The 22,936-nt window shown below is 39.6% G+C and overlaps 1 protein-coding gene across 8 annotated transcripts in view; it reads left to right on the top strand.

Annotated features, from left to right (window-relative positions):
- Nucleotides 1–4,663: 4,663 nt before the first annotated feature.
- LOC576318 (E3 SUMO-protein ligase RanBP2) overlaps nt 4,664–22,936 on the top strand; it is a 75,523-nt gene continuing 57,250 nt past the window's right edge. For 3 of the 8 annotated variants that reach the window (XM_030981872.1, XM_030981875.1, XM_030981869.1), the window contains exons 1-6: nt 8,262–8,521; nt 10,491–10,551; nt 19,166–19,303; nt 20,940–21,089; nt 21,385–21,642; nt 22,465–22,632. In XM_030981872.1, the coding sequence (XP_030837732.1) occupies nt 8,469–8,521; nt 10,491–10,551; nt 19,166–19,303; nt 20,940–21,089; nt 21,385–21,642; nt 22,465–22,632 (828 nt within the window). In that variant the 5' untranslated portion in view covers nt 8,262–8,468. Of the gene's footprint in view, nt 4,771–8,261; nt 8,526–10,490; nt 10,552–18,470; nt 18,498–19,165; nt 19,304–20,939; nt 21,090–21,384; nt 21,643–22,464; nt 22,633–22,936 lie in introns of those variants that run through there. The other 5 variants (XM_030981870.1, XM_030981871.1, XM_030981876.1 and 2 more) reach the window with 5 other exon arrangements.

Genomic DNA, 22,936 nt, shown 5'->3' with positions numbered 1-22,936 from the left:
ATGGAAGTACTGATCGGGTAGGTCCTACTGTGCCTTGACAAAACTTTACCGACTGTTACATAAACATGACCTCACTGAATAAACTGGATTTAAACTGTATGTCAAATCAACCCCATACACTCAGTCTGTTGTTTGAAACTATTCACAGAAATGCCTTTCTAAGAGCTTGCAGTATATTTCCATTATGCATGCAATGGTCGAATATGTATATAAATATGTGGCGTCCCTCCATCAGAAGTAGAGCATGTAGAGCTCGACACATTTCCGTACGTATTGATTTAGAATATGCCCCACGCTGTAAGAAAATGTATATATTCAGTGTCTGTGATTTTCAACCTTGAAACTTTTGTTATTTATATACACAATACTCAACGCTATTTCCCCATCAATATATCTATAGGCGGTGGCGTAGCTACGGGGTGCACAGGGGCGGATCCAGCCCGCCCCCTGGATCCGCCACTGGGGTGCATTTGCCCCCCCCCCCCACTCAGTGTTATTTAGGGTACGCATATGCGTGTTCCCTCCTTTTGAAAACACCCCCTAAGTCCGGTGTGTAAAGTCAATTTTGTGTTCTACGAGCCGGACTTTGGTGCGTGAAAAGTGGTGACACGACATTTGCTCCTGCGACAATTGCTCCGGGCTTTATTTCGTCTAAGATGTAGGGTTAGGGTTAGGGTTTCAATAGGGTTTTATGTTAGGTTTAGGGTTAGGTTTAGGGTAGGGTATAGTGTTGAATCCAGGGTTGAAGTTAGCCATTCGATTAGTGTATGAAATTTACAGCGGAGCAATTGTCGCCGGAGCAAATGTCATGGAATCTGAAAAGTACCCCGTTACCGGACATTTTGGTAACACGCATGCGGTCATTCCGACCCCGGAGTCGAGGGGGGGGGGGGCATGTGCCCCAAATCGAATGGCAACAAAACGAAAGTGAGGGAAAGATGAAGGAAAAGGGAAAACGTGAAATAGTATAAGGAGATATTTTGCCCGAAAATGCTCTTCAACGATTATATTTTATGTCAATGTAACTGATTATGATAAAGAAAAATCACGATCATGATGAATATTGTGTACTAAAACTGTAATCAGAAACTGACTTTTAATGCTTATTGTTCGTAAATATCCCCGCTACAATGGCAATATAATCTTGTAATCTCCACCAAACTAATATTCTTTTAGCAAGTTAAAGCATCAGTTTCGAAGATGGTGGAACAAAAGAAAATCGATTATTATTTTCTTTGAGTAAATAATTTTAAATAGGATCAGTATAAAAGGCATAAAGATGAAAAGATATGACCTCCGTCGTATATAGTTCTATGAGATTTATTTTTTTTAACGGAAACATGCAAACCACCTGTCAAAACTAATTATTGTATTATGGAATGAATATTCTCATTTAAGTCATAAAAGACCACTCTGTTGCATATTGGGGCTTATATGTACGCTCTCACAAAGTAATAGTTAAGGAAAAATGATAGTAATGATGATAGTGATAGTAATGATAATATTAATAGTAAAAGAAATGGTAGTAGTAATTGTAACAGTGATGATAACTTCTGGATTGATGAAGTAACAGCCGTAACACAATGTTTCTTGATATTATCATTATTGGTAGTCAAGTTTGGGGTTTGCGAATACTAGAGGTCTATATTGGTTATTTAGCCAGCAGTACTGCCCATATTGCATTTAGGTTTTGCCTGTAGATATAATATAGCTGAGAAAATTGAAGTCGGGCATTGTGTGCATAATAATAATAATAATAATGGGTTCTTGTATAGCGCTCATGTCTGTCAGACTTGACACTCCTGGCGCATAGTAGATGTTTCAAGGTTGAAATCACAATCATATACTGAATATATACATTTATCTCAATATGTACGAAAATAGATCGACCTCTGTTCATGCCCTAGTTATGTTGGAGGGGCGTAATATGATTATATTCGACTATTGCATATATCTTGAAAGATGCTGCAGACACATTGATAAGCATTTCTGTTAATAGTTTCAAACAACAGACTGCGTTCATTGGGTTGACATGAAGTTCAAATCCAGTATATTCAATGAGGACATGTTTATGTAACAGTTGGCAAAGTTGATCCAAGGCAGAATAGCTACGTGTAGATCCCACGCGATCACTTCTAACATAAATAGTTGACAAGGTATTCATAAGTACAGCTGTAGATGTTAGCTGTAAGTAAGAAATCACAGCTCCCTGGTAATACATATTCTTTGTCGTTCATCGAAAAATGTATTGGGGTGATCTGATCTGTGTCCTTGATGTAGACATAGCAAAAAACTATAAAAACCATACGGGAAAAGAGGGAGAGAAAGAGAGAGAGTGAGAGAGAGAGGGGGAGAATATGTGTTTGTGTCCGTTTCACTTTAAAAAGCAACATTTTCCCACTCTAAACGGGCAAGGAGTATATTCCCTTCGGGCCTGGTCAATCTGCCCCATCAAATTTTGACCATATATTACAGCGTTTTTCAACCAGGGCGCCGCCGTATGACCCCTGTGGTGCCGCATGACATCTCTAGGGGTGCGGCAAGAAAAATGTGGTTATAACCAAAAGAAAAAGAAAACTATTGATGCAATAACGTCGAGTTCATGAAAAACGAAGATTAGAAACCTCGACAGTTTGTAATTCACGAGGAAATAGCTTTCGCTCGCTCTCAAACTGCAGAAACAGAATGATTTCAGGCAGCCATGTGCATGGATACATATTTGTTGGCAAGGAGATGCCCGAATATCCTTTAATTTGACAGCGGAGTACCCAGATATATCTTATATCTTTTCTACCAAAATTACATCTTACCACACTAATTCGCTTTACTCGCTTGCAATATTTAGCAACAGGATAATTCTTGGCCATGACACGGCCGAATATCCTCATATTCCTGTATCGAGGTGACCGAATATATGAGTTCTGTATTCATGTATTTTTCTCTGTGAGGTGACCGCGTATAATCTACTACATTGTGTTGATTACAACGTAATTTGTTTTACCATATTAAAAATGTCATCTTTATGGCTCGCACGTTTCGCCCTTTCGGAAAATCAAATATGCCCTTACGTGTGTACAGGCGCGTACACAGGGGGGGGGGGGTGTTTGGGGGTTAAACCCCCCCCCCCCCTTTGGTATTTTTTTTGTGTAACCCCCCCCCCCCCCCCTTTGGATTTTTTTATTTTTTTTATTTATTTATTAAAAAAAAAAATATATATATATATATATATATATATATATATAATATATATATATATATATATATATATATATATATATATTCCCATGGCTGACCTAAAAAAAAAAAAAAAAAGTGACCTCTTACCCCCCCCCCCCCTCCCCCCCCCCCCCCCCCTGATTATTCAACGGCTGGCTGAGTCGTTGCAAAATTTTTGGCCCGATTTATAAATGTTAACCCCCCCCCCCCCCCCCCCCTCTTGAAAAAATCCTGCGTACGCGCCTGCGTGTGTACATATGACAAATGCCGAGTGCCAGAGTGATGCAAAGTGCATTTTACTGTCATGAAGTTGGGATTGGAGACTAAAGTGTGGCCTGAAGGTTGATTATCCAAACAGTTCATTGTTTTCAAATATTAATTTGAAGAAGTTAGCATGCAATATTTCATAAATGTTTTAGACTTATGTTATGAATTAATATATATTACAACTGATAGCCCTGGTAGCCCTAGTCTAGTCTGCAAGCACAAACCCTGGTCAGTCGTAAAAGTGAGTCTGCACTATAAGACTACCGTAGGCCATGTACTGTAGCTGCTCCTTCACAACCAGGAAGTAGCTTGGCTAGACTTCTCTCAAGGCAGACTAGCCCTAGTCCGCTTTGTTGCTGTTAAAGCGTATCTGCCATAGTTTACAGGAGGGATTAGACCGCCCTGCAAGGTCGCTGGACAGGTGGTTATCTCATTAACTCAGCTCTCAGTTAACTTAAGAAAAGAGGATCATGGGGGACCAATGGTCACCGATTAGGCATTGTTTGTTATATAGAGGGCGCAAGTAGCTACAAGTAGTGCAGTTGGCCTTTAAACAAAACACACTCCCTGTGGAATCAAGGAGATCGAGAGAGGGAGAGGGGTAGAGGGGGCAGAAAGGGGGAGAGAGAGAAGGAGATAGAGAGGATCGAGGGGTTAGAGAGTGGGAACAGCTTTCCGCAACCAGCTCATGGCCGGGGAATACCCAAATACCATGGGGAATACCATGGGAATACTTGCAGCTGCCAAACGCGTTAGAGACTTTCTAAAGAAAGATAGGCTACTTCATTCACAACAGTGTAACGCCTCCCAGGCATCAACAATGTCTATGCCAATACAGCTTTAGATATTGAGCATATGTTTTGTATATAAAGAGGTGTGGCTGTCGTAACATAAAGGTTTTGGAACATAAAGCTGTCACCTATATTTTGCTCGTCTGATCCTTATTTCATCACTTCTCCAACCCGAACGTACACAGGAGCATAAATTATAGACCAGGGAGATCCCCCCTGGATCTCCCACCCATCTTAACGAATGCATAATAGCACAGGCAGGTGATCAAATAAGTACTACATCGACTCGCGTACAAAGCGAGTTGAGTGGTGTGTCTTTCACAGAACGCTGTTTAGCGGGGAACCACAACTATCACACGTACATCGCTTACAAGTTTACAACTATAGTAAACAAATATATATATATATATATCACTCTATAGAGTCTAGACTAACTGCGACATAGAATCTATACTGGTTATCAAATGCACTGACCAAGGAACGGATATCCAGTCTGGTAAGTAGAGAGTGATTGTGTATAAACAAAATTTGCAACATGAAGTACTTTTAGAAACAATTAATAAAGCTGTAGGTTTGGACGCATACAGTCCGACTAAGAATCATTAAACAGGTCATTATGTACATTGTAGACCACTTTGCCATATAGTTTTACAAACTATAGGCCCATTTTTGTAATGTCAGTCTTCTTTAGATTATTCGAGCGATTATTTTTCATGAAAGAACTGTTGAATATCTCGACAAACATTGTATTCTCAATAAACATCAATGTAGTTTCCGTAGGAATTATTCAACATGTATGGATCTTATACCTTACCAGTCTTTTTTAATAAAGTCATAGACGCCTTTGAAGCAAATGAATTTGCAATTTGAGTTTTTATAGATCTGTCAAAGGCCTTTGACACAATAATTAATCACGATATCTTACTTCTCATAACTAGTTGGTTAGAAGTGCCAAAACAAAATGTAATTGAAGTTGAAGTGCCAATTACCTGTATGTTTGATGACTGTGCTGCGAGGGAGCGTAGCGACCGAGTCGACAACGGGTGGGTTCCAGGGGGCCACCATAGGTGGTGGATTTTAGGGCTTTTTTAAAGGCCCAGATGTGGCACTTTGAACACCTTTTTTATTCCAAAATATATCAATCATAATTTCATATTGATGTGAAAAAGTTAGTACAATGCATGCCTGAGTACAATTACACTGGAAGTAAATTTGTATGTAGTTATTGTGGTGCAAAAAACACGGGAAATGCCAAAATTAACATAGTTATTGCGACATCCCTTTCGCCGACCAGTTTTTCCACTTAAAATGTCGCAATGCAGTATTGTTTTGCTCGATGTATCCCAGAAACCCGCGCGCGGACCAATCTAAAAATAGATACACGGTGTTTCCTGAGACCGGCAATGATAGATAAACATCTGCACAACATCATACATCCCAAACTTCAAGCAGATATAGCCCGAGTAAATGGTAAAATCCGTTAAATTCCCCTTTTTGTTAAGCAGACATTTTGGGCTTAACTTCGACTGCGATTTCTTGATTTTGCTGGGGTTTTAATTTTAAAATAAAAATTGTTATAATTGTTTTGTTTTTGTTCTTCTTCTTTTGTTCCTTTTTTTTTCGGGTAACAGCCGCGCGCCACCCCAAGTGACCGCAAGCGTCACGAGTGGCACGCGCGCCGCCAGTTTAGAAGGCCTGACCTAAACTTGACCTTTATGGAATACGTGGTGTAGCTCATAAATGGTTAACCGACTTTTATATGATATATGAATGATTTATAATGTATGCAGACGACACAACATATTTCACAGCGATTCAAACTTGAAGTCTTTTAAGAATACCGTATAAATGCAGGTCTTGCAAATTCAAATTGCAGGTTCAAATTTTATAAATTATCTGTAAATGTAAAGAAATGTAATTATATATATACTTTTTTAAAGGCCCACTGCACTACTTGTAGCTACTTGCGCCCTCTATATAAGAAACAATGCCTAATCGGTGACCATTGGTCCCCCATAATCCTCTTTTTCTTATATGTTAACTGAGAGCAGAGTTGATGAGATAACCACCTGTCCAGTGACCTTGCAGGGCAGTCTAATCCCCCGGCCCCCCCCCCCCCCCACTCAGTGTTATTTAGGGTACGCATATGCTCGTACCCTCTTTTTGAAAGCACCCCCTATCTGAGGACTGCCAACATTTCCGAACCCCCCTTTCGCGGGCTTTTTGCGGGCTTTTCCTGCCTTGGAGACCCCCCCTAAATCAGGAAAAATGCTCAATGTACCCCCCTAAATTCGGAATAATTTCTCAGGATTCCAAAGAGCTGAGAGAAAAAAGAAAAACACCCCCTTTTTAAAGAAATCTCCGGGTGAAAAGTCAAATACACCCCTTTTTTTACAAATCTCGGGCCGGACTTTGTCGCACGAAAAGTACCCCTTTACCGGACATTTTGGCAACACGCATGCGGTCATTCCAACCTCTGAGTGGGGGGGGGGGGGCGGGTCTAATCCCTCCTGTAAACTACGGCAGATAAGCTTTAATTGAAGAAAAAAAAACGCAGATTTAAATGATTTCGATATTGTTCTTGATAATGTCATTTTGCCGAGGGTCTAATTTCTTGTCGTTCATGGAAATACCATATTCGCGAAGTTGAAAGTAAAGTGTTCAAAAACATTTGCATTATAATAATAATAATATTTCTGCTTATATAGCGCTTAATACAACGACAATGACCGAGTTTCCTCGTGAATAAGCGAGAGGGGAGGAAGGGGGGGGGGGTAAAGAGCACTTTTTTATGAGAAAATACTTGGCGGCGAATCAGCCGGCGAATAAGCGAGGGGGGAGGAGGGGAGTAAAGAAGAGAACTAGTTATTTTTGCCCCCGCAAAAATGAAAATCGCGCTGACCGATATTTCGCTCAGTGAGGGGGGGGGGGGGGGGGGGGTGGGAGGAGGTTGTGAGAGAACTATTTTTTGTTTTCCCCCCCGCAAATGTGAAAATCGCGACGGCGGATACCATAAAAAGCAATTTCTGAAAAAGGGCACCTGAAAAGGGAAATCTCAAATCGAAAATATACAATTATTTTGACATTGGTATATACCCCCAACACGCACACAAGGATCCATAAGGATTATTCCTTTGACTGCTCTTGTTTCTACTACACATCAATTATTTCCACACTTCCTCCACCATTTTGCCATTCGATTTATGCCGTTGATTCCAATATTCTATTTACTCATCGATCCAAATCCTAATATTATTGCTGACGTTGTAAACTATAAATTACTGTCATATTGGTCATTCAAAAAAGAGCTTTGATAATAATTCACAATATTGGTTTTCGGTCATATACACTAATATATCATTTTTCAACAATAATCTTTTAGCCTACATGTGTCTGATATATTTCTTTATACTGTAATCTGGGTATTTTCATGTATCAATGACAAAAAGTGAATGGCCTGATCGATTCCGTATTGCTTCTTTCTTAATTCACAAAGAATTAAGTTCCGATATGGCATACCAGCTGCCATAAAAAAAGAATGATTTTCACATCCCCCGTTTACGAACTACATTTGCTCAAGACTTTATGTTTTTATTGAATCTATTTCGATCTTATGAAAATGTATCTCAGCCAAATTTGGGGCATAGGTTATGACTGTATGGAAAATTAAGAAGCAAAATGTAGGCCTATATAGTTGTATGCTGAAACAAACACGGATTATTATTGTATTATTGTTGCGCGAAAGGAAAATCATAGATTTGCAAATTGATTTCTGTAGCGCTAGACATAAACACATTAACTACAATTGGAAATGGTTTCCAAATTTACAGATAATCCTTTCACAAGTCATGTGTATCGCATATGCTACAATTAGACCCCCCCCCCCCCCCCCCCCCCGTCCCCCTCCACGGCCCCGAGGTCCAAGACATTACACTGAGACATTACACTGTACTCAGATACGTGATAGATTGTCGATTGCATATTTACACGTTATTAATTCCTGCCTAAATTCGTCACTTGGAAAGTCCGGGGGAAAGTCACAATCGCGTCAATTTATAGAACCCACCAACAATCAGAAGCAAACCAAACAACAACTACGATGGCGACGAGTATCAGTGACTGCATGAAAGAATGTTGTGATTTGACGAAGATTTCAACCAAGAAGTGTCAGCGGTTAAACGGTTTGAGCTATACATGCCCGCAAGAAGCTCCCGGGAGATGACGCTGCCGTTTCTGGTGTCCAGTTTGTGAGTACGTGCATGATTCCCACATCAGTATGAACAGGAGTCCTTGTAATTTTACAGAGGCGGCGTTCCAGGGAAGGGGGGGGGGGGGGGGGGGGGGGGGGAGACGCGGATCAAGGATTTCTTAGGGGGAGGCCCAAATTTGAAATTTAGTGTGCTGAAATTTGAAAATCGTGCTGGCCGATATTCTGCTCAGGGGGGGGGGGGGGGGGGGGGGGGGGGGGGGGGGGGGGAGGGGGGGGGAGGGGGGGGGGGGGGGGGGGGGTAATGAGCACTAATTTTTTTTCTTCTCTTACATTACTATAAGGGCCCCTTTCCCCTCTGATAAGTGCCCCCTTCCTTTCTTCATAGCATACACTCCTTATATTTAAAACAACTCTTGGGAGTTACTTGTTGCTTTAATTCCTCCCAAAGCTTGATTGCTTTAAAGGTTATACAGAGTTTTGGGGAAATTTTGAAAATTGGGTGGATAGTAACTCTCAGAATATGTATTTTTCAAACAGAAATAGCTTATCGGTCGATTTTAGTCAAGAAGCATTGTTACTTTTATAGCTTAATTAATATTTTGACCTTGAGAGGAGGCTAAACAACATATAGAGTTTATTATTTACAATTTCATAACTTTAGACTTCCAATATGTTCATTTGAACCAAATTCATGACCCCATACCAAAACTTTGTATTACCATTAATATAATCATGTTACTTAAAACAAATCTTTTCCATCTTATGATCTTTCACAACTAGCTTGTGCTTAAAAAACATCAGGATTTGTTTATTTTATTTATATATGTTTTTTCTTTCGCACTGTGACCTCACATATCTGAAAATTTGTGCTTGTTTCGCTCGCAAATTAATATTCAGACCATTATACGTACTACCCAAATGCAAGTATGATGCTTAAAGGAAAATCTCACCCAAAATCCCAAATAGACAACTACTCAATATTTTGAGATCCTGATTCCTGACAGGAAACTGGAAGAAACCACAGTTGACTTCAAGATGATGTTATGAATATTCAGAACTTTAAGTCACAGGACTGGACTCTGTATTCATTAAAAGGAAACTTGATTCAAAAGAAATAGTATTTGTATATATGAATATGTTATTCAAAGCATGCCACATGTCCCCCCCCCCCCCTTCCCGAGTTTTCTACATAACACTCCGATACGATGATTAAACGTTGATTATAACCTGTTAAATTCCTGCCAGAAATCTGTCAAGTCACAATCCTTCACTTAGAACCCACAAATAATCAGAAACAGACCAAACAACCATTACAAATGTGTTAGATCATGATCTTTATTGAAACAAAGATATAGATTTATTTCAACGGTTGTAACTCTTCTAGTGACAGATGCATGATGCCCTAATTTGGATCTTGGGGGAATGGACCTGTCACTTTGAAGCTGCAGCATGTCGTACAACAAAAGATTTTGCAATTTAGTGATGATGAAAGGGAGAGATGTAACTTTGGAATTATCATTATAGTTGGTGGAGTAACATATCTTATCTTTTATGTTTTGACCCATGCTTTTTGGGGCACCAATATTTTGGTCTCATTAGTTTGATGAAATCATTCATGGACAATTATGAATGTGCGAGGATGAGAGGGCAATGATATTACCAGTTTTTTTTTTGTTAATGTGTTTTTATTACCAGTTCTCAAATACATATACTCCTTTAAAATTCATATGAAATATACACTGTACAAGACGTTCACAAGTTAATAAATAACATTCATACATTTTTATCACACAAGTTGTGGAATTGCTAATTTGTGAGACAGTATATAAAGAAGAATATATTATTTATTCTGATTTATGATGGTTTCAGGGCCCATGATTTGTATTATTTTTATCCTGATATTGGGAACATATCCTTTTCAAAATTTTAATTCAGCTTCAGTCAAACTGTTGGAGGTCAGAGTTTTCTACTGTTATATTACACATGATTTTTTTGTCTCTTACCAGTTATCAAGCAGACGTACATCCCAATGAGCCGATGTTTACACATGTGCACAAGCCAATGGAGGTAAGCTCTAACTCATTTCTTTACCTCAGTTTTCCTTTTTTTTTCTCTCTCTCTCTGTCTACTGTGACTTATTGTAGCAAAACAATTGCCATCTTTGCAGTAGAATCACTCTGTCAAATTTGAAGTTGGTGCACGTACATGCTAGTTCTTAAAAATTATATATATATATTTTTTAGGCGTTCATTCTATTCAGGAGGAGGAGGCTTCATGTCATGATTTAGTGAGTTTGTTCATGTATCGAATACTCGTTATTAGCAAGAGGGTATGATAGTTTTCATTTTTTTTATTTTCATATTTCTCATGTTACATATACATTTGATGGTTTATGCATAATTTTAGTTATATGGGTTGCTCTAGGGCAGTATTTTTAAAAATTAAGATGTGATATTTTTATTTTATGTTAGGTAAATGATTTGTCTTTTAACTCTTCACGAACACAACCAGCTTGCCATAGACATTAACCAACAAATCGTCCTAATTTTGATTTGTTTTGACATTGTTTACTAACAAAAGATAACATCTTTTACAAATACTACCCTGATCTATTATCAGCTTTAATATTTGAAGGTAATACAAAGTTATGGTGTAGGGTCATGAATTTGGTTCAAATGAACATATTGGAAGCATATACGGTATGCGATTTTACAATATTCAATGACCATTGTAGCGGTTGAAATTGAGTCTAAAGGGATGAAATTGTATATAATAAACTCTTTATGTTGTATACATGTAGCTCCCTCTCAAGACTGAAATTACTTTAGCTTTAAAACAATGTTTCTTGAATACAATCGACCGATTTACTATTCACGTTTGCGAATGATTTAGAACTACAATGGAATGACCTTAAGCGCTATTTATACCAGTACATTTTTACTATTCAATTTCTTGAAAGCAGAAGTGTTTTGGAGGTTTAATTTTCTAGTGCTTTTAATACATCTACAGCGTTACCTTTGCATTACCTTTAAGGTCCATCTGTTTTGTTTTGTTTGTTTTTTGGTTGGGGGAGGCAGAAGGATGTTAATTGTTGAGTATAATGAAATGAGTTCAAACCCTTCAGGTACCAACAGATCTATATTGGGCCCATTAAAGATTTTGCACCCAATATTTGTATGCAACCAATATAAGCCAACACAGATGGTCTGTAAGGGTTTTACCTGGAATCGGGCCGAAAATTTCGCAACGACTCAGCCGACCGCTGAATAAGCAGGGGGGAAGAGGACACTTTTTTTTTTTTTGGTCCCAAAAAAATTGCAAAGACTCAGCTGACTGCTGAATAAGCGGGGGGGGGGGGGGGGGGGGGGGGGTAAGGTCACCTTTTTTTTATCAGCCATGGGAATAGTTTGTTTTGTTTTTTAATTAAAAAAAAAAAATCCAAAGGGGGGGGGGGGGAGGGTTTAGGGGAATTTGTTTTTTTTGTTTGTTTTTTTTTGGGGGGGGGGGTTTAGGGGAGCTTTTTTTTTGGGGGGGGGAGGGTTTACACACATAAAAATACCAAAGGGGGGATTTGGTAGTTTTGGGAGTTCTTTTTTTTGTTTTGGGAGTTTATTTTGGGGGGGGGGGGTTTAGGGGAGTTTTTTTTTTTTTTTTTTTTTTTTTTGGGGGGGGGGGTTTACCAAAATACCAAAGGGGGGATTTAACCACCCAACCCCCCCCCCCCCCCCCCCCTGTGTACGCGCCTGCCTGGGTCCCACTTGGGTAAGTAAGGCATGTGTCCCACATCAGTCCAATAAGATTTTGCACTTAAACTTTGTATGGAATCCATATGGCCCATCTCAACCTGGGCCCTATATGGGGAAATTGTTAGTAATAAATGGGCAAAATATGGGCTATCCCATATGGACATTATCTGTGGGTATCTTTCTATATGGGTCCCACATGGACATGGGCTCCATAAGATTTTGCACCCAAGATTTGTATGGGACCCATATGGGCCAACTCTGATGGCCTATATGGGTTTTAACCTGGGCCCCATATGGGCAAAATATTGGCTATCACATACATGTATGTATGGGTATTTTCTATGGGTTCCTAGATATGTCTTGTAATGAAGTGTTGTTTGTCTGTATTACTTAATACAAATAACACATGAACTTAGGTTTGAATCCAGCACAGCATGGTTGTACTTGATCAGGTATCACATCAACACCGGTGTTGGAGCTTCCTGGAGTTAGTATTGTAGTGTTTTGATAACCTTAGTTTAGACGCACATAAGAACGCTGGAAACGGATAGTAGTATTGATATGTGAGTCGTTTATTCTGGTTCCTTTTGCGATACCTTTCATCCCGATATCGATACTAACATAATACCACATCTCCCTTTTTACGATGATGTATTATAAAACAGAGTTCAGTTTCTTGAGTTCAAATGTTCCAAAGTCCTTTGATTTCGAGTGGATTCTATTTTTATTCTATTTGCAAATAATCCCAAAAGTAATCCCAATTTGTTTGTCCAGCCCTCTTGGCAGTACCTTTTCAAGGCAATACAGTCATGGTCTGCCTGTTGTTCCAGCTTGATTTCTTGAAGCCTTTTCTCTGTTGCTGGAATGTCGCTCATGACCATGTCTACAAAGGCTTTTGTGTCCTGCTGTAGAAATTCGTCGCTGTTGGTTAGACCCGTTACAGGTGCACGTGACAGTGTATCGGCTGTGAACAGATCTTTCCCCGGAACATGGACTATGCTGTAGCTGAATTTCATTAACCGCATTCGGAATCTTTGGATCCTTGCAGGCAGATCTGCGATGTCCTTGCTTCCAAGGAGTGGGACGAGTGGTTTGTGATCTGTCTCAATGACAAATTCGGTCCCCATCAGATAGTGCGAGAACTTTTCACATGCCCAAGTTGCTGCAAGACTCTCCTTTTCTATTTGAGCATACCTTTGCTCTGTAGTGGTCATTGTGCATGAGGCATATGCTACAGGTTGCCAGATGGCATTCTGGTCCTCGGATGCTGCTTTCTGCAAGAGAACTGCTCCTAGTCCATAGGATGACGCATCTGCAGACACCTTCTTTGCAGCTTTCACATCATAGTGTGCTAGCACTGGACTGTTAATGAGTGCTAGCTTGAGGTCGTCCAATGCTTTTTGTTGGTTCTGGTCCCAGTGCCAAGCATTTTTCTTGCCAAGCAGCTCACGCAGTGGTTGTGTCTTGTCTGCAAGATCAGGAATTAATTTTCCTAGCTGGTTCACCATGCCAAGAATTCTGTGAACCTCACTGATATTCCTCGGTGGCTCCATTTCTGAGATGGCTTTGACTTTCTCCGGGTCGGCTCGTACACCGCTCTCGTCAATGATGTGTCCTAGGAATTTCATACTTTGTCGGGACAGTTCACATTTTTCGACGTTGAGTGTCACCCCTACTGCCTCAATGCGTTTCATGACTGCATGAAGTCTCCCATCATGGACAGCAGCTGTAGGTCCATGAATAAGGATCATCCATCAGACAAACAACTCCTTCTAGTCCTTTGAGGATCTGGGACATTCTTCGTTGGAAGTGTTCAGGTGCTGACGATATACCAAACGGCAGGCGGTTGAAGTGATACCTCCCAAATGGCGTCAAAAATGTTGTCAGTTTGGCTGATTTAGGCGATAGAGGAATCTGCCAAAATCCTGAATTGGCATCTAGCTTCAAAAAGACTTTCGATCCTGCGAGTTGTGCTAGTGTGTCATCGACTGGTGGCAGTGGGTGAACTTCCCTCTTCACGCTTTTGTTTAGCTGTGTCAGATCCACGCAGATACGGACTTTACCATTCGGTTTTGGTACAACTACCATGCCAGCACACCACTCAGTTGGCTCACTGATTTTGGAGATTACTCCCATCTGCTCCATCCTGACAATCTCGTCCTTGACTTTGCCCATGAGTGGAAGCGGAACTCTCCTCGGGCTGTAGATGGCAAACGGGTTTGCATCCTTTTCGAGCTCGATGGTGTAGGACTCTTCCATCACTCCAAGCCCTTCGAACATCTTTGGATACTCTCCCTGAAATGCATGTATGTCATATACTCTTTTAATGAGGCACAGGGACTCACTTGCAGATCTGCTCAGGAGATTGTCTTCCAAGTCTTTCACAACATAAATGTCTTCACTGCAGGTGCGTTTGTGTGTACTGACTCTTGCCTGAAACACACCGCACACATCCAGTGTGAATTTTCCTGGAGAGGAAGAGGAATGTTGAACAATTCACTGAATGTCTCTTCTCGAATCACTTTGATGTCTGCTCCTGAATCTACTTTCATGTTCACCGGCACTCCATTCATGTATACAGTGATTTTCCACGGACTGGAATCTTTCGTCTTGTTGACTGCTCCCAGGAAGGCACAGTCTTCATGCTCTTTGGTTACTTCAGACACATGCATAAGCCTGCATTGAGCGGAATAATGTCCTATTTTGTCGCACTTAAAGCATTTTGCATCTTTCGCAGGGCAGTCCTCCCTCTTGTGTCCAGGTGAATTCCCACAGCAACCACACGGTTTCACACTCGTACTCTGCTTGGAATTACGATTCTGCGTTTGCCTTTTCTGGTACTCATTGTTGCCTCTCTTTGAATAGGACTTTAGAGCATCGAGATTGGCATGATCCTCGTGAAACAATTCTGACTGCTGCTTCTTGATAGTTTCTGACTGCCTAGCGTGTTCGACAGCCTTTTGCAATGTCAAACCCTCATCCAGTTGTAGTTTCTCTGAGAGCTTTCGATCAAGAAGTCCTACCACAATCCTATCCCGGATCATTTCCTCATTGAGAATACCATACTTGCAATGCTTACTGAGGCAATGTAAATCAGTGATGAAACTGTCCACAGACTCACCTGGCTTTTGTTTCCGTTGGTTGAACTTGGCCCGTTCAAAGATAACATTGTGTTTCCTTACGAAGTGGTCATCAAACTTTGTCCTCACAGCTTCAAACTCTTTTAGCTGCTCCTCGGTGAGCGAGAATGACGTCAAAATGTCATCCGTCTGATCTCCCATTGTGTAGATCAATGTATTCACCTGAGACTGCTCATCAGACTTGGAAGTTGTGAAGCTTGTCTAAAACGTTCAAATCTACGAATCCACTTTGGCCAATCTTGAGGTGTAGTGAAGTCAAATGGCTCTGGTGGGGCGATCTGATAGGTTGGCTTTGTATTTCCTGTCGCCATTGTGCAAAATTAACACTTCCTAGCACGTACGGTAGAGCGTTCAAAACTGCTTAAACTGACTATGCAAACACAGAAATGTATAGATGGGACTGACCTTACAGTTTTCTCGGGAACTGTCGTGAATTTCGACGTCAAAACTCCCTTTTACAGCTATCTGTAGATCAATGTCCTTCTCTCAGGAAATATCAAAGATTATCCATTATTCTGACACCATGTAGTGTTTTGATAACCTTAGTTTAGACGCACATAAGAACGCTGGAAACGGATAGTAGTATTGATATGTGAGTCGTTTATTCTGGTTCCTTTTGCGATACCTTTCATCCCGATATCGATACTAACATAATACCACAAGTATTACATGTGAAAGGTCCAATATATCACATCCCCTTTACAGCAAAATAAACTGAGTCCATAATGTCCAACTTTGCTTTCAAAGGAGTTGGGCAGATCATGGGTAGTGTCAATGCACATAACCACAATTAAACCAGATTTTAACTAAATAGCAGTAGATTACGCCAGAAAACAAAGGTTAAAGACATCTTGGAGAAAGTCAGGGAATCAAAGTGGAGATGGGCTGGGCATGTAGCAAGACTTCAGGACAATAGATGGACAAATCGTTTAACAGAATGGCAACCAAGGATGGGAAAGAGAAGAAGAGGAAGGCAGAAGAGAAGATGGAGAGATGACCTAACATCATACATGGGAACGGCCGCTTGGACTAGGACAGCTAGAGACAGAAGAGAATTGAAATGTTATGAGGAGGGCTTTGTCCAACGTACGTCTGGATGAACTATAGCCTGATAGATAGATAGATAGTAGATTTACATTTCTTTAATCTAATTTAAGCTTATCAGGCTTCTTGATAAGACAACCACTGCGGTTGGTCTACTGGTGGGTCACTTCAAGAGGTGGGTCACCACAGCGGGTTGAGGCTGGAGGATGGTCGATATATAGTAGATGGGATCATCATCTCTTCACGTGAAGGAGGATCAGGTGATGCTGTCTGCATTATTTCCTCGTCACAATGTACATGCCCAGGCTGAACATCAGCAAGGTGGCGTCTGTTTCTGCTTACCACACTTTCTTTAGGCATCTCAACGATTTATGATCTAGGCTCAAATTGCTCGCAAACAGTGGCTGATAGCCAGTGTTCTGATGTCTGATTCTGTACTGACAAGCTGTACTGGTGAGAGTGGTGGTAAGTTATGGCTGACATGTCATGATGATAGTTTCTGGCTCTGTTGTCGATGCTGCATACAATATCATGACCATGAGAGTTGTTGCAGACTCAAGTTGGTATTTGGGAGTGGCACAGATACAAAGAAGAGGTGAATTGTAGGTGAATTGGGCACCTCCTGGGCACATGGACAACTGGCTGGATCAAGTACATATATGATACTCCCTGGGGAAGTTGCCAAATTCTCAAGCTGGCTGGATATATATACTGCAGAGCTACCAAGTGTCATGCATTATGCTTTTACGTCACTTATTTCGAGGGTCTGAAAACGCTCTCACGCACGACGCGCGCGCCATTTCGAAAAAAACGCTATACGTACGTTATACCCTTGCCCGCGCACTCGTGCACCGAGTCATGAAAGTGTCACGCATAGCTGATCTTTGAACTTGGCGTATCTGATACTGCCTTACCAGGTCATCGGTGGAGCGTATCAGTGCAGTACAATAGATCTACCTGGAAAACAATAGAAAAGTCTTCTCATGTTTATATATTAGAGTGTGTGGTTGCTATATCTTACCTGACTGCTTGTTAGTAAGCAACCAGAGGACCGACTGCTTAGGTTCTCTCCGAGGGACCTGGTAATGATAATTAATGCCTTACCAAAGGGTATACTAGCGCATCGACTTGGTTTCGAACCTGGGTTGCCGGAATACGAGACCATTGCTCTACCGACTGAGCTATCGCGCCTCCTTATGGGAATTACATTATTACATGATTTGAGTAACAAAACCTGCTTTGCAATCAATATTCTAACACTTTTGATAAGAAATCAAACAGTGTGTAGTTGGAATATCTGTACATGTCAATTTCTTTGGATATGAACTACTCTCTTAATTTCTAGGATTTATTTTTAAGTCCAAAGAATTTATTTTTTAAATCCAAGGGCGACTGTAATCAGTGACAAAACACTTGGATTTAAAATAAGTCTAAGCTAAGACTTAAAATTTTAAGTCCCTGAAAAGGTTTAAAATTTAAGTCAATTGGATTTATATGTCAAGTCTTTTAATATTTACTTTAAAGGGGCATGTTCCCCGTATTCCAGAGGGCGTTCAAAATACGTACCCGTTGGCGGACGGTGCTAGCTGCCTATTGACACCAACAGAATACGGCTCTTACGCAGATGGCATGTTCCGAATGCCCGCACAATGCCGATTATCGCATACATGTGCCGAAGTAATACCAATCGCAGTTCGGCTCTAAGATTCGGCTGCTGTTTCCACCCACTTTCATGACGTCACAATCGGCAACGATCAGCTGGCTTGGCGAAGGCAGGCGGCAGGCCGTGCATACTTTGATTGACAGCTGTATGCAAATTAGAAGTCGATCTTCAGAACCAAGATGGCGATGACTAGAGCAGCGATAACTACACTGGCGGGAACGTGCCCCTTTAAACCTTTCTTGGATTCATTTAAAAAATAAGTCTAAGCTAAGACTTAAAATTTTAAGTCTCTGAAAGATTTAAAGTTTAAGTCAATTGTTTTTATATTTCAAGTCTTTTAGATTTACTGGTCTAGCTGAGCCATTAGAACCATTTGGTAAAACTTCCAACCAGTTGAACGGCAACAACACTTCAATACTGGTACGTCTGTATTTTCAATGTAAAGGCATCGGTAATAAGTAGACTTGTACATAATTTAATTAATCAAATTTTTTTCATATACTTGTATTTTATTGAAATTATTTTAGTTCATAGTTAATGTTTCCCTTATTCATGTTTAATTAAATGTAATTCATACGAAGTAGCGAAATGTCCTAATAACTGGTAATTTATATTTGTAGTATTTTCGAAATGAATTGCATATACCTAAATCATCAGTAATTAAGAAATATGCTGTAAATTCAGATAAATTGTTAAAAAAACATAGATCTGCACGCACCCCATATTCAATATGCAAATTAATTGGTGTCGGCTGGTTCAACTGGAAATATGCCAACAGTCAGTCATCAACTGGTGCAACTGGAAATATGCACATCTGATTGGCGAGAAGTTTAAGTCTCTCCAAGATTTATATCTAGAAGCTGGTTTCGATAAAACTTTTAGTCAAATATCCCAATTTATTAAGTCTTAAAGACTTGAAATATTTTAAGTCTCAAAAATGGATTTAAAATTTAAGTCCTAGAAATTAAGAGAGTACCAAATGCAATATAACAAAAGGAGTATTCCAAACCTTTACCACTAAACTTCATTCGGTGTCCAGTGAGTCCCTAGATGTACTATGATTTCATAATTACCCTTTTTTTCTGCAGGATAGCAACGTTGCTGAGTTGCTGGAGGAGGGCGCTGTAGTGATCGCACAATCCCTCTTCGAGAAAGGTCAACACCTTGTGGCGCTATCATACTTGGCCAGAGCAAAAACACCAAACGCTCTCTTCGCGAAAGCAATGGTATGTTTGCATTCTCATCATTTTTAATATTATTCAATTTAAATAATGTTTTTGGTTGGTCATATTGTATATGAACCAAGTTTGTATTTTAAAAGGAATTGAAACATATGTCAACCGATGAAAACTGAGTGTTTGGCCCTATACATGTACCTTCCCCTTTCCATGTTTCTTACCATTCGTATTTCAAGAAAATGGCACCAGTATAATAACTAGAACTGCAATCGCATTTGAACAATGTGCATGCATTGACACCGATGTTTTTACTTAACAGAAGAAAGAGCTTCTCTCGGGACTATCCAAATCAATTCATTAGAAGTCTGTAGCATCTAGAAAAGTGTAGATATAGGTAGACAGAAAGAAAGGCTTCAAAATCGCTTAAAAAGACAAAACGGCACTTGGACGGTCACGCAAGAGTGTTTTCGGACCTTCATAGGATAGGATGCTAGAGACTATGACTATGAAATTTGAAAGGAATCAGGATAAAGGAAGGGACCTAGATAGGGATCACAAGCGCTACATGCAAAACGAATGGGATTTTGGGGAAGAAGAAGAAGAATGAGTAGAATTCAGAACAAGAACAAGATATTGACAAAAGTCGTCAATGCAATAACAGTGTATTGAAAAAAAATGGAGCAAAAATATTGAGTACCATATAATTCTTGCTCCATGAATTTGACCTACTAGATGACAAAGCACATGCGTGTGTCACAAATATCTTAATTCCCTTATACCTGGGCAATTCCACGGTAACGGAAGGACACTCAGACAAGATTTTTGAACTTCAGGTTCATACTAAAAGAACTGTTTTATTAGTATAAGATGTGAAACAGTACAGATATAATACCTATATAAGTGCCTTTAATTCTCCCCAAAAAAATTGTCATTATAGTTAAGTAGTTTAAGAATGTGCATATTAATTATCTCGGTAACGGAAGGACATAAAAATGGACATGGTTTTTCCAGTTAATTAGTGTTTATCCAAACTTTGTGAAGTTGATGAAGCTTTCCACTTGACTGAAACACATTTTGTTCCCCATAGTTTAATACATACTAATAAAACATTTCTTTTAGTATGAACCTGAAGTTCAAAAATCTTGTCTGAGTGTCCTTCCGTTACCGTGGAATTGCCCACCTGCATCTTCAATCAATTACATGTACCAAGGAGTTGCGTACGGTCCTGCGCACGTGTTAATCATCATTAGGGCATCTTATTCATATTTTTTCATTACATTCTCATTAATTGCTGTGAAACTTTTGTATGTTAGTGGTACCAGACACGATTAGCATTAAATGCTATTTTCTGGTCCCATTTATCCTTTCAATGTTAGCCATTCACATTTGATTGTTATATTGATGTATAACGGAAGGGACCTAGATAGGGATCACAAGCGCTACATGCAAAACGAATGGGATTTGGGGGAAGAAGAAGAAGAGTAAGAAGAATTCAGAACAAGAACAAGACATTGACAAAAGTCGTCAATGCAATAACATTTATCCTTTCAATGTTAGCCATTCACATTTGATTGTTATATTGATGTACTTTTTGTTTGGATAATAATAAAACTTCAAACTCAAACTCAAACTCTTCAAACTTATCAAAATGCAAATTTTTGTCTTTGCTTTGGATTTGATGTAGATGCTCCATGTGTTGGCATCTATGGAGACAGAGGGTAAGCCACTTGATGAGATCACAGTAGACACACTGAAGAAGCAAGGAGATTTCTTGGACCAGTCCAAACACACTCTCTTCCTTACAATGGAGAGCATAGCTAGGGAACAAACGAATGTGAGTGTCAAAATGCTTAAATTATTATAATGATGATAATTATGATAATCATTTTCATCATCATAATCATTATCTTAATTGTTATCATAATAATAACATCAACAACAAAAACATCAAAAACAACAATAATATATTTATAGAGAGCAGAAGTCACCTTCTTCATTCCTCCTTCTTTTCTCCTTTTTTACTCCTTTTTTACTTCTTTTTTTACTCCTTTTTTACTCCTTTTTTTTTACTCCTTTCTTCTCTCTTCTCATTCTTGTATCCTTGTTTATCTCCTTTTCTCCATCTCCAGCCGCTCCATGAGATAATCCAGACTCTCCTGGAGGAGATCGAGGCGGAGCAAGCCTCTATCCTGGAGCAGATATCTGCCCTAGAGGCCAACAACAACCCAGACATCTCCAACCTTTCTTCCATCAGACACAGCTCCATCATTGTAGAGAGCACCAGTAGCTCCCGCCGTAACAGGCCCTTAAATGGCTACAAATGGCTATTCAGGGATGTGATGCAGATAGAGAACAGGACCCTGTCACAGTCTCAGCACCCTGAACAAGTAAGATGAAAGACAAGAATTCTATGTATCATGATATCTTCATGACTCAAAGCACACTCAGTTTCACCTCGGGGACAATCTCACGTGACGATACTCGCCATTCAGGGAGTTCATAAAGAGAGAACTATATCTTAGTCTCAGTATGCTGAACAGTTAAATTTAAGTCAAAGTTCACTAATTTCATTCTATAAAAAAGCACTGAAGTAATTCCCAATAGTGTATACATTCTTACAATCTATTAATGTGAGATAACGACTAGACTTTCTTATTCATGCAGAGCTTATTGTTATGGTTAGTCTTAACTATGTCTCCAATAATTTTTAACATAGGAAAGATGTTACATGTATACTTATGTGTATACATATGTATGAGTTTAACCAAAACATTTGTCCTACACTTGTTTTGATAATAAGTGTTGAAGGTTTGATCTAATTGTGAGGAGAGTTATCAGGTGCATACGTCTACATAAGATGAGTGATTGATAGCAGTTAAAAGAAGATAAATTGAAACAAAGGCTTAAAGTTAATGATTTTGAGGGCTTATTAAACGGATTGCAATTTAAGGTGTTGATGGGGCATTTCACCCCAAACATGCATGTCGGTGCTGGAGTTGAAATACAGGACTTAAATGTAAAACAGATGAAAATTCTATGATTATTCTGTAACAGTTCTGTTCATGTTATGTCATACAAGCCGGTAATTCTAGCAGAAAGCTTTGTGATGTTACCTGTATCTATATCACCTGCCCTACAAATATTCCAGTGGAAAAGAACCAATTTTTATTTTTAAAAAATCAATATTTCTTACTCCTTCCACATCCTAGCTGTGTCCTGTCCCGAGCCGTTGTTATCTGGCAGCCCTGAAACTGTCTCACTCACATCTCCTTGAGCAGAATCAAAGACTGATAAAGAGAGAAGATAAGATCATTGAATCAAACGCTGAACTCAAGAAATCTTACGCTGAGCTCACGGAACAAGTCCTTCAACTCACCGTAAGTTTCACTATGTTGCTTTAGCATTTGATACCTAGTTTATTAAACAATGCTCGTAATTGTTAATATTTTTGGACCAGCTTTTGAAGTCACCTTTCTCCTGACTGTAACAATCACCACATCGAATTTTTTTTTGGCTTGCAAATGGGACAGAAAGTAAACAGAAAGTAAACAGAAAAGTGCTTTTTACACTTTGACCTATACCTAACTGTGATCTACAGTCAGATTACTTATCCACTCGACCACAAAACCACACTACCATATGATTTCAAATCCATAGAAAGGCCTTCAAGAGATCAAGCTT

The sequence above is a fragment of the Strongylocentrotus purpuratus genome, unplaced genomic scaffold (genome assembly GCF_000002235.5).
Source record: "Strongylocentrotus purpuratus isolate Spur 01 unplaced genomic scaffold, Spur_5.0 spur5_scaffold_12, whole genome shotgun sequence".
NCBI lineage: Eukaryota > Metazoa > Echinodermata > Echinoidea > Camarodonta > Strongylocentrotidae > Strongylocentrotus > Strongylocentrotus purpuratus.
The sequence above is the reverse complement of the archived record's forward strand: the minus strand, read 5'-3'. Positions and strand labels throughout refer to the sequence as shown.